At 41.8% G+C, this 15,508-nt stretch overlaps 1 protein-coding gene across 3 annotated transcripts in view; it reads right to left on the reverse strand.

Moving 5' to 3' along the window:
* DPF3 (double PHD fingers 3) overlaps nucleotides 1-15,508 on the reverse strand; it is a gene marked incomplete at both ends in the record, with an annotated part of 161,878 nt that overhangs the window by 71,280 nt on the left and 75,090 nt on the right. For all 3 annotated transcript variants that reach the window (XM_082317121.1, XM_082317120.1, XM_082317122.1), the window contains one exon: nucleotides 15,097-15,204. In XM_082317121.1, coding sequence (XP_082173247.1) covers nucleotides 15,097-15,204 — 108 coding nt within the window. The remainder of the gene's footprint in view (nucleotides 1-15,096; nucleotides 15,205-15,508) is intronic.

The raw sequence follows: 15,508 nt of genomic DNA on the forward strand, positions 1-15,508 counted from the left end.
GGCCTGGGAAGCAGGATAGCCACATTCACATGGCACCGTGTCTGAAGAAGTCAGCCACACCAAGCAGAGCTGGTTCAGCATCCCTGGCTCAGTAAATACCAAACCTGCATAAACCACTGAAGAACAGAAAGGCCACAGCAAAGTGGCAATGATTTTAGGATGGGATAGAGAACAATTATCCTAGACGCAGCCCTTGGCATCGCTGCTGTCTCGCCATGTGATCTTGGGCCAAACTCTAACAAAGGTACCCTCTGCTTTTCCATCATCTGTCAAATGAAGATAGTCGTCATCTATCCTCTGGGGTTTGGTAGGGCTTGTTTAATATTCATAGGCATTCAGGCATTCAAATAAAATGCACCAAAAATGCAAGGTGTTCTTACAGGTTCTCACAAAGCCAGGTTTAAACACATTTTTTTCCAGCCAACAATAACACTGAAAAAGCAAGACTATTTCCACAGATACCAGATTTCAGTAGCCAATTCACAAATTCCAAGGAATGAGGATAATATTTACTCATACGGTAAGATGCATCTGACAGATGAAGCTATATAATTGAAAAATGTTACAAGAAGGAAGGCTTGTAATAGAAAAATGGCATGACATGCTAGTAGGTATCCTTTCAGAAATGGGAAAGAACAAAGCAAATCATCTACTGAGATGCTCAGATCTCTTGCCACAAAAAGGCAAGAAATTCCAAGAGGCCTATAAAGCGTTTAGACAAAAAGGTGAACTCTAGAATTAATAACAGAATGGTAAACAGGAAGATTAATGGCATCAGAGAAAATGCAGATGGTGAAGCCCAGCCTGCAGGCTCAGCAAGACTCTGAATAGGGAGGGGGAAAAAGGCAAGGTGTAAACAAGGTGACCTTCAAAGCCACGGGAATGCCTGCCAACAGGCCAGCCAGAGGGCATCCCGAGACACAGATGTGCCATCTGGGGTAGGCTGTCTCATGACAGCATGAACAAGATTTGTCTTTTTCAAAATTTGCAGGGAGGCAAAATGGGTAGCGGCAGAAAATATGACCATTCATTCAAAAGGGGCACAATTAAATGCATAGGTTAGAAAAGGATGCTATCTATTTTGTAAAGAAAATATGAAAGAAATCCCTGGATATCCCCACTCAGAAAGGTCTTGCACCCACTTGTGAAGCCTGTGCATGCAAGGTGTGGGGGAAGAGAAACTGGTTTTCACTAAACAAATTTTTTCCTTGAGGGTTTATGCTTTAGGTTTAGGGTAAAAAAAAATTAGCCAAACCTCAGCAGAAACTGCAAAGCAGCCCTTTAAACCAATGGTGGTATAAATTTTCCCCATCTTGGCATAAGTCTATTCACTCCAGATGGCACATTTGGGTTGAAAGCAGGTAAAGATTCCTCAGACACATCTCTATGTCCAATATCTGCTTTTACAGAGTTCCCTTGCTCCGTCTCAGTGCTTAGTTGGGCCTTGAATCTCCTCATAAGCTTTGTGTATGCCTAGGAGATCTCAGTTCTTTGCCTACAGTAAAAAGGGGGAGAGAGAAATGTCCTACCACAGTTCTGCAGGGGAGCTTGGCTCTTTCAGACCTGATGCTTAGATCACTGAGGTCAACCAGGAAAATTAAAAAGAAAACGCAATCATACATTTTTTAAATACGTCAATCAAACACCACAGTGGGGTAGTGCTAAGGGGAACAATGCTATCTCTAAATAAGCTTTCTACAAAATAAGCCACACATGTTCTGCTGTGACATCCAGAGGCAAGAATTTTAGGGAAAAACAGAATAAGTAACCACATTACAGCTCACCGTGTAAAAAAAACAGACCCTAGCTCTTGGAGTCCAGCAGGTAGTGAATTCATACACCTCTTTTCCTTCCAGCCTGGCTGAAAGTAGATCAAATCTGAGTATTTCAGGCAAAACTGGCCAATCTGAGTTCAGTGCTGAAATCAGTTAATTCAGTGCTAAGTGTACAAGCAGACATATCTGAATGTTTTTTATGCTAATGGGCTGCACATCAACTGCAACGAAGATATTGGCATGACCTCCAGTTTCACAGTAGAAACCCCAGGTGCTGGATGAGCTCAGGCAGCTTATACAAAGCCTGCACAGCCCCAGCACTGTTGCATCAAGTAGGCTTGACTCAAGCGAGCTTGTGATTGCTGATGGGAGCTGCCATCACGGCTTTGGACATCAGTACATACCTTTCTCCAGAAAGCCCCGTCATGTGGCTCTGTTGATTGCTTTTTGAATAGAACAGGAATGGAGAGATGTAGTACATACATGAAAACACTAAAGTGGCATTGAGGAAGGAATCAGGAAGAACAAGGGAGAAAAACAGCAAGATGGAGGAAAGCTATTATATTCCTTCGCCTTGCCTACTGCAGCTGAACTATGGCAGGCTTGTTCTGAAAACTGCCACAGAAAAGTCTGAAAAATGGAAGCTCTGGGCCTTGAATTATGCCTTTTCAATATCTCTCTCCTTTCTTCTCTCTGCTAACAGAGAAACTCTGAAAACTCCTAGATCCTGAAAAATATACACTCTGGGCCCTTTCCGCACCTTACAAAACACAGTGAAAATAGATGATAATGGGGAAGAGGGAGAGATAGCCATGCAAGGGCAAAACAAAGTGAAATAGAGAATAGTTGCTCTTCTCTCCTTTCCCCCTGCTCAGCTTTCATTTCCCTTTGTTCATCTAACGTTAAGCCAAACTAAGCCAAAGGAGCTGCCGTGCTGGGCTACAAGATTGATGGCTGCAGGCAGACTCCACAGTGAAGAGACGGATGACTGGTCATTTCCCCCGATGCACTGAGAAACATCCATCCTTGCAGCCATGCTGAGCCCATTTGTGCTCCTTTTGAAAAGAGCGATAAACACAGGCAGCTGGAGGCACCTGAGTGTCCTTCTCCCTCAGAAGGACACAGTTATACTCCTCTGGGTTCCTCGAGAAGGTCGCTCTGTCCATCCCTGAACATCTGGCTGTGGGATTTGCTAACTCTCTCCCTCCCCCAGCAATCATCCATCTATTAGAACACAGTGCAGGTCAGAAGAAAACGGTGAAGAGAATGGTGTGACAACCTCATCAATCTACAGCTACACACTTGGCTATTTAGTTTTCTTTACGCTATTCCTAAATGGGGGGGAGAACTGCTACTGGTATGAAAGAGTGAATTGTGGGAATGGCAATGTGGATTGGAGTAAGTCCTTATGACTATTAAAATGTTGTGCATGTACTAAAGCAGTAGGGAACTAATTAAGATTCAGGATTGAAAGGCAAAACAAAAAAGTTGGATGCACTCTGGTTCCATCTGTAGCACTTGCTGAGAGTTCAGATGTACTTGGGGCATCATCTTTAGCAGAGAGAGGTTAATTTTTTTTATTTTGCCTATTCAGATATTAACAGAAAGCTCCCTGGAAGAATATACTGTAAGTGTATTTATAATGCCAGCCCTGGAATAGCAGCTTCAGAGGCACAAAGCACTTAATCCTGACTCCTTTCTATTTAGTTAACAGTGTCTTTGTTTGCTGATACTGTCCTGGTCTATAGCATGGCTCAAAGATACAGCCTGTGTTGCCAATTCTCCTGCCGTGCTGCTCCCTCACGTAGGCAATGAGCAATACATGGCAGATGTACCCATAGCATCATTTACAAATACAGCATCACTCCAGAAATTCCTATAACTATGAACCTCAGTTTGTCACAGTAGCACATATCTGTAACTGTGTCATTCACAGATATTGCACCAAGGAAATCATGAGAAGATAAAAGCATTCAGCATCTCTCAAAAACACAAAGAAATGAGTCACTTGCTTGAAGTGTTTAAATGTAGTTTTAGCACTCTAACTGTCTGATCCAGCTTTGAGAATTTGTCTTTTATTCCTATCATGCAATGCTGTTTATTTTAGGCCAACAACAAAAGGATTTTCACTACAGGTCTGTAGGACATGCATAGGATATTAATCATGACCGTGTGTTCCTAAGACATCAACCCCACACTTCCCGGGGGCAACCACATGCATTCAGAAGTGGATCATTTCCATCAAGAGGAGTAAAGTTTTCATCCTTTCTCCTACATCAAGAACCATCGCTTTAGCTGATGGAAATTGCTGCTCGCTGTAGTCTTTAATGGAACTGTACCTACCTACAATAGCTAAGGTCCTGGCCCTAAATTACCTTGTTTGTTTAAGGGGAACCATGCTCCAAGTGCATCCTAAGTGAGATCTCTGGTCTGGAAGACATTGCACAGAAAAGCAATATCCATCTATTCCATTCTTAATTCCCCTCGAAATGTAGATTGCATCGACCCTCCTTCCCCCGAGGAGTTCATTATTGAGAATGGACGCCATGGCAAATACCAATGGTGTCAGAATCCTGAAGCATAAAATACCTGTAATAAACTATTAAGCAATCAAATGCAAAATGCAGGGAATATTGAAATGAACTGTAATCTAGTAAAATCATACTTAATATCTCTCAGGTACAAGATGATTATGAGGTTGTAAAATGTTTACTCCAAAGAATGGGAATGACAGACTGAAGACTTCCACCCAGGATGGTGGCGGGAGGTGCAGGGATGCGGGAGGGAAAGCCATCACACTCTCCATTCTACTCTCAGCAAATCTGTAAAGCTTGGCTTGTAAGATTTCAAACTGGACTTTATATTAACATTTATTGCTCATTCCTTTATATTACTCACCAGAAAAATATCACCTGCTATAAATTTTGTAATATTTCAGACTACAAAACAATTTAATTTGCTATGTGTCAGGAGAACAATAAAATTTAATAAAAGTTTTTTTTAAATCATATTTTGAATGTAATGATATTCCATAATCTGTTTGCTATTTTTTGTTAACGTTTTTTTCTATAAAACAGTGCACAGGTTCTACTATACAGTTGATCTAGTAGCCCAGTGACTTTATTGGGCTCTATCTTGCAGGATACTGAGTACCAAACCTGCAAGTCTGGTCCAACCCGGTACTTTACATGTGGATTTAATTTTAAGTATGTGACAAGTCCCATTAATTACAAAAAGATCATTCATGTTCTTAAAGCCCAAGCTCAGGTGCTTTCCTTGTCTGGGGTTAGACAGCTTGGCATCTTACAAGACTAAGCCCTGGGGACTTGATCCTATAAACCCTTTTTCATGTGATTACCAGAGAACTCCCAGGACTACTCACATGAACACACAAAATAGATGCAGCGAATTAGATAAAAGATACCCATTTCCTAGGATCTTGTGTCCAGTACTTGCATCTAAACTACTCTTGTGCTTCACAAAAATCCTTCTGCTGACGCAGCTTATTCTTTTTCAGGCATCGGTACCAGCTATACTAAGAAAAGTGCCAGGAGGTTTGCCAGCAAAGCTGTTCAGGTTCAGCTCTAGCTGCAAGACTCCTAGCAGGGCAGACGGCTTCCCAGCTGCCCCTCCCCTTTGCTGGAGAGCTGATGATTTGCGCCGTGGGGGAAACGAATCTGCCAGGTTCCGGCATTTCCCCAGGTACCATCCCCTGGCGCTTCCCCAGGGGCTCCCATACCCCTTCCTCCTGACAAGCCTTGAGGGAACTGCGTGGGCAACCCACTCCTAGGCCCCCCATGCCTACACAGGGAGCGCCGAAACACTCTTTCAAAGCCACCTTTTCCCTAAGAAGAGAATCTCATCCTCAGCTCACCTGCACTCCCCTCTTTTTAAGGCTAGATCTGTTTATTTCAGAAATAAGTAATCCTGATGGCTACTTACAAATATCAGTGTTAACTTCATAGCAAGGGTATAAATCCCCCAGCATTTTACCTCTCCAGTAGGAATAATATGTCTCCTAGACACATGGCATTCACAGTCAGGCCTTGGCAGCTTAAGAGGCACATGCTGAAAAACCTCTTCCCAAAGACGTGTCCTAGCAGCCAGATGTAGGTCAAACACGCAGGAGCCAAGAAAAGCGAAAGAGCAAAACAATGGGCTGGGTAACGCAGAAAGGGTGGCAGCACCACAAGTAAGCTCCCTCTCAAGCAGCCCAGGTATTTCAAGCCAATGCCACCTCAGCCGCCTGAGCCCTCCAAGCTTTCCTCACGTCCTGCAGATCGAGCCCCAGGAGATGACCTGCAGTCACACTGCAGAGGCTCTGAGGAGTTCATTAGCACAACCCATTCCTTCAATTTAATGGCCTACTTGTAGTGACCGAATCATTTTTCAAAATGGCCTGGCTCCAAAGTCACCATAACTCCATTTTCACAAATGCCACTGAGACTACACACCGGTGGAAAAATCACCTCTAAGTGGCTGCATTGCTTCTGAAATTACAACAGCCTCGTATCTGTGGGTCGCTGCACATGCAGCCTACTTTCCCATTCTCAGGGACGAGACCCGAAGAACTCAGACAGATAATGATTTAACAGTTTCCAAAATTGCCTTATCTTGTTCAGTTGCGACTTCTGCCTTAGCCTGATGACTAGAGCCAGAGGGATCTGGCTTCAATAGGCTTTTGATCAAAACCCGGAGAGGATCCAAAGCCTGGTGGCTTCTTCACTCAGCTTTCTCCTAATTATGCAAACTGGCTCAGCCACACAAGAACCAGGAGTAATCCCAGGTGATTCATATGAGCACTGGTAAAACTGTGCATATAAAATACATGTAGTGACCTGTTCCAGATCCCACAAATTAAAGAGAAACTATTTACACAAAGTTAATCCTGTAAATTCTAGCAGCATGACTGTGGAGTTAAGCAGCAGAGACAATGTTTTTGTTTTCTTGACTGGACTATTTATAGAATATTATTTGCTTTTCTAGAAATGAGTGTGTTTTAATTCCATACCTGTAAAATCATGAAATCCCATTTGGGGGAAAATACATATTCACTCACATCCTTGAACCTACTGCACTGAATTAGCCTAAGGATTTGCAGCTTATCACATCTGACAATACCCAGCAAGAACAGTGCATGATTTGAAGGAGAAGTTATCACAGCCCGGCCGCCATGACGCACAGAAGGCCAGCTCATCGGTGGCCAAAAAGAAGCAAGAAGAGTTAAACTGTGCAAAACCTGAGATATCCTTCTAACACTTACACTGCACAGTCAGCCTGGTGAAAACTGGCTCAACAATTCACCTATGGTACGTCTCTTTATTTGTATATATGGGTGTGTAACAAATTACTTGTTTTTCATCACCATCCTGGTACACATAAGCCCAGGTTTTGCACCAGAGCTGGTACACTTTCATACCAGTTTTGCAAGGCTTTATGCTGAGGGCCAAAACATTTAATACTGGCACTTTAAAGGCTTGGCAAGCGGCACACTTTATTCATACATTCCTTTAAATAAAAAGGTCGCCTCTACCTCTCCCAAACTCTCTACAAAGACTTATTAACTATCTGTTAGGTACTTCTCTGAGACAGATAAATGAGATCAATGTTTTAGCACCCCCATTTCACACACTGAGAAGCTGAGAGAAAAAGAGATATTCCATTGTCCCTGGTGCTGTGTAGTCCTGTACAGGGTACAGGCGATGCAAGTATGTGACAGTGGGGCAGGACATTAAATGCAGAGGGTGGCACCTCTACTGCAGACTGGCAATAGGACAAAGATATTTCACTGCAGGACTTCTACATCATGATTCGGCATCAGTGAATACATGCAGAAAGGGACAGGTTCTCTGGTAGTCTTAGTGTCACGCAAGAAAAGGAAAGCAAACTTTATCTGGCCAGAAATTTGGACCAGCAAAGCTTCCCATTGTAGGAAGAATTTAAAGGCGGTGAATGAGATGGAATAGAGTTTGGTTAAATATGTGTGTAAAAGGAAGAAGCTGATTCACAAGGAGGTCCCACACTGATGAGTTTTCTCTTGGTGACAGAAAGTCACTTTTTCTAACCCAAGTCATAGCTGGATATGTAAGAGCCATAGAGCAGCAGCTCTTGCCTGTGGTGCCATGTCCTGCTGTGAACAATCTGAAGGCAAGATTAGTGGAGAATTGGAACCTACTGTTTTGATTCAGTAGCATTGATGGACTCATCTGGAAGCTGCAGGCTTAGCTGATGAATAAACACCTCCTTAAATTTAGGCCATTACTTAGGTTCTTTGCTGGAGAAGAAGCCCAAAAGAGAAGGCCCAGCAGAAACCAATATTTATTTTGGTATAAATAAAAGCTAGACCTGGTAAAAAATGAATTTTCCCCCCATTTGCATGAGAGTTTCCCAATTTGCTAAAGAAATGATAGGAAAGAAACCGTTTAGGTGTTTAGGGATTCCTACAGCCATGGTGAATGTTTCCTTTTTCTTACACATTGAAATTTCCTATCTAGTGCTAAAAAAAACCCCAAACCAAAAACTCAACACCTTCCAGCATTCCTGCTCCCAGATTTGGATTCACAATATGAAGCTTCATTTTATTCCAAAGTGCTACAGAAATGTGACATATATATAGGTACATGATAGACCAACGTCAGGATTCAGCACGGCCAGCGTGCAGATGTGAACAGTAACACATCAAATGAGAACTGAAAATTATCCACCCTCCCTGTCACAAAGAGTTAAGTATTTTTTTTTGTTTTCTTCTACATGAGGTGCCAAAAATTAAGATTGATGGGAATGGGTGAAAATGAAATCTGCTCTAGCTCAACCAGAAACTACAGGATCCATGTGGAACCGCTCAGTAAAATTGACACGGGTCATGCAGCTTCTTCAAATATGAAGCTCATCATCGTCCACACTCTGTGACGTTGAGTTATTTGACATTTGACCTAATATTTGCCTAACACTTGACCTAAATACACTGCAGGACTGTTGCTTTGGCACCACCTACCAAAATCAAATCCTGTTTCTAACAAATAATAATTTAAAAACAGGCCATTCCTGCCACAGAATAAAATCTGTTAAAAAGTTGACTCATGGAGTAGGCTCAGTTCCTCTCCTACCCTAGGTTTACACCCACAGAGCTCCATTTATTTCTGCAGAGGTAACTCCTGGCTTACTTCAGTTAATGTGAAGCGGAGTCAGGCCCTTGCAGAGAACACACTATTCACTGCTCCCTCTGCTGGCCTCCCAGCACCGCCGGCTCCTCCAGGTGCCAGACTACAGAAGCAGGCATACGCACTTCCAATCCTCCCACAACTAAACGCCCGGCAGGTGGAATCAGGCATGTGAACAGAAAAAAAAAAAAAATTAGAAAAAAAAAATCCTAAAATCAGTGATGTTTTAAAGTACTAAAGAATATATAATAAAAGATGAGGTGAGTTATTTTAAAAGCCAAAGTACTTAAGAATGCAGAAAGACTTGAATAAAAAGCAGATTTTAAACAACATTTTAATTTCAAGATTTTGGAGGCAAGACAGCAAAAGTCACAAAAGTTGATAACAGGCTATCAAACTCCATCTTACGTGAGGAATGTACACCAAGTCATCAGAGAACAAAAGTTGCTCCTGTCTGCTGGCTGTCATGTCATACCTGCCCCGAATTTAGGCGTCATGACAGCAAATGTTTATAAAAGCCATGAACAATTAAAGAAAATAAAATCAGCTCTACACAAACATATCTTTGGTAAATTCACATCTGCAGAAACCTGTCAGAAGTCTGAACAATTGCTATATTGATATTATAGCCCTCTTCAGGAATATTGTATCCAATTCATCTGAATTTTACAGAAGTACTCTTATTTGGCACCAGAATTATTCTGCCAGTTTTGATCCTAAGACAGTCTTAATGGATCTTGAAGAGGAGCCATAGGCAGGCTTTATAATATAACAGGAACCTAACCTTTAATCACAGAGAAGTTTCCATGTATGTTAAATAGTAGCAAAACTTTTTGTTAAGAAAAAATGCGCCTTTCCTTACAGCATTCATAGCGAAACAACACTGCTGTCTTGTAGTACTGAAGGAGAACCAACGTGTGACTGTGTAGAAACTGTTGAAATTGAAACTAGCCAATATTAATTGGCCTATCTGAGAAAAATTATAAAAGGAAATTCTCATGAAGTTAGTATTTTGCATTATTTTTAGGCTGTAATATCTTTGGGTGACACTAGACATACCAATCAGGGAAAGAAAAAAGAATATGGAACTCAGGAGAACAGAGCTTTTTCTGTGTTCTTGGGTTTGATTTCCAGCTCTACCACAAACCTCCCATTAAACCTTCATACAAGTAGTTTAGCATCCTGGTCACTCATTTCTCCATTTTGGAATCAAAGTACTTCCTTTACTATATTTTGTATATTTGGACTGTAAGATCTGCTATAGTATATGACTACAGCAGAGAGTATAAGAAGCCTTCACAACGATCCCCAGGATGGTGGTCTAACATGTTGCTTGAGTCTCTAGAGGCTATCATACAAGTGATACTAATGCTAATCCTGTCCTTTGCTTTTTAATTTCATCTTCACTTTATCTTGGTGAAGTGCCCCATCTTAAAGAGCACTGACCTCCACAGACATGCTAAGCATCTTCCACAAGAGCTGGGGGCACTCATCACTTCCCAGGAGAAACACAGCACCTTGTACAATCAGACACAGTCTCTACAAGGTAAATTGAGGTGGTTGAAAGACATAATAGCTTATCTGTAAGGATTCCATTCATTCATCCACAAGCATACTCACATAGCTATATCCTATATGTCAGACTAAAACCAGATCAGGTATTGTTTAAGTGGCATCTAAAAATCTCTTATCAGTACTTGTCTCAAATAATTCTATCATGGTTCATCATAGCAAATGAAAAATACTTTTGTTTACTTTTACCTCTTCAACAGCTGGTAAAAAAAAAAGCCATTTCTGTAGTTCAGCTGAACACTAGACTGCCCAGAGAGAAGTAACAGGACAGGCACTAGCACAGGACACCCACTCATTCTCACCAGAGTAGCAGCACACACAAACTCTAGTCCACACCCTCCAAGTGGGTGGGAAGGCTGCCCGCTGTGAGACCTCACTGTTGGCTTTCAGTCCAAAACTAAAGGACAGCAGTGAATTGAGACAAAAGCTTTCCAGTCATATTCTTTACACTTACATGGCACATGAAATGAAAGCTCTGTGTGTATGTATGTACGTATCTATATTTAGTCATCCTGTAAAACTGAAGTAGGACACTACCAATTTAAATTCCACCAGAGTTTTTGGCCATACGCACCCTATCTGTTCTCATCTGCATAGCTGCAAAGCTTGGGTAATACCTGACTGTCAGCAGGGTTTACTGTAGGTAATACCACGTCCACAATATTGATACCTGACCCAACACAGAATCATGATACCACCCAGAACCACAAAACCACTAAGTATATAGGACAAGGAGCAATTAAGATTTCAAGGGGTCTTGGGTGTAATCAGGGATCTCTTCCATTTCTAACCCTCATCTTTCCAGCTCCTCTGATATTACTAAGGGCCAGAACCCTACTGCTTGCCTTGGTGGCACCTGCAGTTCAAGGTGGTGGTGAGAGAGTTGGAAATTATCCTTCTTCTCCCATTCCTCTGGAAGAACAGGCTACACAGCCCAGCCCAACCCTCTCCTTCACCCATTCCCACACTCACAGACCTCCCATGCACCAGAGCTCTGCTCTTGCTCTTTTACTGAGTAGAAGAACAGCCAGCTGAGGAGTGAGTGTGGAAGCACGAGCTGCTTCCAGCGCTCCCACTGCTCCGCACTGAAGTGCCGTGCAAATACCACTGCCCAGTTCTGCAGAGAATCAGGTTTGCCCATATTTGGTTGAACAGAAGTCTAGTTTCATGAATATTATGAAAGTATTGACACCTAATAACTTTAGCACTCTGTACCTAGAAAATCACAGTGTTAGCAACATGTCAATATATTGTCCATGACTGGGGATTTGTTTCAAATCTATACCACAGTTCATAGGAGTCTTGACTGCTACACTATAATGACTCACATAACAGCTCATATCCATTACAAGGAAAACTTGGTTGTACTTGAGCCATAATGCTTGGTTCTGATGATATGAATGTACCACTGAAAGATGAAGCCCAGCCCGTGTGAAAGTAAATGTCAGGAATACTTAGTGTAATTCCTAAAGGTCTGGTAATAATATTGACTGTATTGTCACTGATGCAGTTATCATACGTAAGTTTTGGCAATACTTTATTTCTACCACATATCTATTGGATAGGCTACTGGATGGGATGGAGGATGCTTAGAAATAGTGTTAAACTGGAACATTGCTAGACCCTTGATCAAACAACTTTACTACGGCAATCCATGCACGTAACTCTGAGTACAGTGGCAGAGGAAAATACACATCTAAAGGCTGCATCAGCAACACCTATTCCAATGTTCTGATCTCTACAACTTTGGCTGTAACTATTCTTAAAGCCAAACACTTCTACTTGAAACCAAATAAAAGCAACAGACCAGGACAATAAAAGCACCATGTTCTATTAAGAAGCAAGCAGCAACTGACCCCAAGAAAAACGTTATAGTGCACTTGCATTTTACAAAAAACAGGAGACTGTTGGAGCATGATCGTTTTCTTCATTAGGTTTTGGTATTACCAAATATGAAACTCCCACTCACTGAGCTGGGCCATGCACTACCTAAACCTGCAAGGTACCAACCCTGCAAAAGTAGGTTGTAACTATAAATACTATATTATTACTAAATGATTTATTATACCACTGAACTGCTAGCAAGACAATAGCTTGACTCTACTTACTGACTGGCTGTTGAACTGGTTTACTGAACAAAACAAAAATCCTAGGTCTATGTATCTCCCGAGTTATGTAGAAGTCTTGAACTTCTGGATATGACTTATCGCGATAATGAGCCACTCGAAAAGCCCAGATGCAGTCCAAGCAATGATTCACACGCCCTGATGCTGATCCCATTGGCTGCTGGATTGACAGCTTTTGGAGCTAATATCCCCTTCTGCGTTTGTTACAGTGGCAGTCTTACTAGAAGTACTTCTAAACAGTTAACAAATGTAAAACATAATAAAACTAAGGTTTAGCCCTAATTTGATGTTGTAGAATTGCATTGCTTGCATATGTTATATAACATATAACCAATTCAACAGCCTCCTGTATAAAAATCAGCTACTCGCATATTAACCCAGCACAAGCTACTCTCTAACTGCTGAGAACAGCTGTAAGCCATGACTAGGATGGCCAAGCCCTAGGTGGAGTGAAACTATGGAACATTTAGACTAGATTTCTTCCAAATTTATTTTAGATGTCCTGCACATGTCACCTCTGTGCTTCTTAAGGGATCTTAAATTGCCACATCTTTGCCCCACACAGTCATCTAATGTTTGACTGAGGAATAAAGAGGCCAGCATAAGGTAGCTTCCTAGGTTCAGCATTAGGCTTTACCACAGTGTCCCACTCCAAAATGTACAGTATTTCTGCTGTCCATGTTGAAAATAAATCACACTATCTTTTTCTCAAATTGTCAAAAGCTACCTTTAAATGGAGATCCAATGTTTTCCACAGGTTTTATACTTTTAAATCAGAGAAAGGAAAAATCCCATTTTTGGCTAGTGAGTCTATTCTGGATATGCACAGATGGAGTGAAATTATTTTGTGGTGTAACTGATAAGGAAAGTTAATCACTAGATAGAAATTGGTTGGAAAATAGATTTAAATGGCAGAGCAATACAACTTGCCTTATTTGGCTGCCACTGGCAATGCAACAAAAGTAGCACTCCTGAGATGCAGAGGAGATCTTTATAGTAGAGAAAACAACACAGAGACCGACATGCTGAGGTCTCTTTATCTGATAACTTTGTGGCAATTGCCTTTCATGCCCTGCGGCATGTAGGATGCACTAATTTGGCATTCAGTGAGTACAGCAAGTAAACATAATGCAAACAAAGAAGAGTCAAACTCCACACTACTGCTTTACCTTACTAAATTACCAAGGCACAGCAGTGTTTGCATCATCACAAAGTCTGAGGCAGACGTTTCTATGGGCCAACATCATCCTCTTCCTAGAGTCTAGTCTCATTTCCATCAGTGTAACCTCACTGATTTCACCAGTTCTTTCGGATCAGCTCTGCTGTGAGGTCTGGTTCTATTTGCTGATGGAGATTTTGCCCTTGGTTTGAACCCCAGCTGAATGGTTACAGGCATTTCTTCCTCTTGTCCAACTGTCTGCTGACATATCCTATACTGAAGGTAGAGAACCTTCAAAAACTGTTTCTACCAAAATCAACATGAATTTTGCCTCTGATTTTACTGGGTTTAAAACTTGTCTCTATCGTCCCTTCCTCTCTCTTCACTACATGCTGCATAGAAGCAAAGCCATCAGTATGGCTGAGCGTAGCTCAGTTCCCAGACACCTTCTTCTGTTAAACAGGCTATTTAAATATTCTTAATTTACATTTTGGGGTTTTCTCCTGTACTTTTAATACTGGCAGTGTCTCGCCTCTTAAAAACCACATACAGCTGTGAGCATGTGTGTTCCCTCTCTCTCATAACAGCTGACCCCAAAGACAGCAAGCCTTTATTACTAACTGCGGGGAAGAATGCACAACACTGTGCTCTACCTGACACAGCTGTAGCTCCCCTGCATCTGCTTTACAGTCACTCATTCAGCATCCAGACTCATCACTTCACATATTTTAATTGTGGGGGAAGAGTACCAAGGACAACAAGAATGAAAGAAGAATGGAGTAAGGTACACATACAGGCATACACACATATACAAATGTGGCATATGCTTACTAATTTTTATCATTTGCTATTTATAATCTGGTCACACCCTTGGTCCCCCATCCCATTATGAAAAATCTTATCAGTGTACTGTTCCATGCACACAGAGGTCTTTTTCACAAAGATTAGGCAGCAGATGCTAGAGTGAGATTTTGTATTAATAACACACTGAGGCAGTAATTAGTAATACATTGATCCTTTACATCCTTATGAATTTGGTAACAGAGGCCAGGATTCGCCCCTATGGAAGGCAAATTCAGCTCCCATTGTATTGAATACAAGTTGTACACATTTCTGTAAGGGATGAGTTGAGTGCAGAGGGTTTGGTGGTTATTGTTACAGCAAATCAAGTAAGAGGTAACGGATGCAAAGAAAAATGGTTGGAGAAGGGCAAAGATAAAGTCCAAGGTCTAAATGCCAGGTTTGCATGTATGCCAGCTGCTCTGCAGCACAGGAGAGAGAGAGAGAGGCAAACAAATACTTACCAGGTTTAATTTCCAGCAGCTTCAGCCTGGAATCCTCAGGGGGATGCAAACGCCTCTTTTTGCGCCAGCAACGTGCTGGGTACGTGTACAGCTGACCTGGGGCCAGGCCTGAAGATTAAAGGCAAAAATTAAATATAATCACATTTCAGTTTGTAAACCACAAGCACTGTCTCTAGCATCTTTGTTCTTGCCCTTCCAGCGTCTCCTTGTTGGAGGGTTCAGTCCTGCAGATCCTGAGGCAGAACTATGGACTCAAGGCATCCAGGGCTCCTGAGGCTCCTCAGCACCTCTTGGGATCAGGCCTACAGAGAATCTAGGTCTCACTTATACACTTCACTCAGCTCACTGAAACCAGAGCTGCACATAAATAATTTGTGCTTTCTTCAGGGTAAATAGAATTTCAGACTCTCCT

The sequence above is a fragment of the Platalea leucorodia genome (assembly GCF_965183815.1).
Source record: "Platalea leucorodia genome assembly, chromosome: 7".
Taxonomy (NCBI): domain Eukaryota; kingdom Metazoa; phylum Chordata; class Aves; order Pelecaniformes; family Threskiornithidae; genus Platalea; species Platalea leucorodia.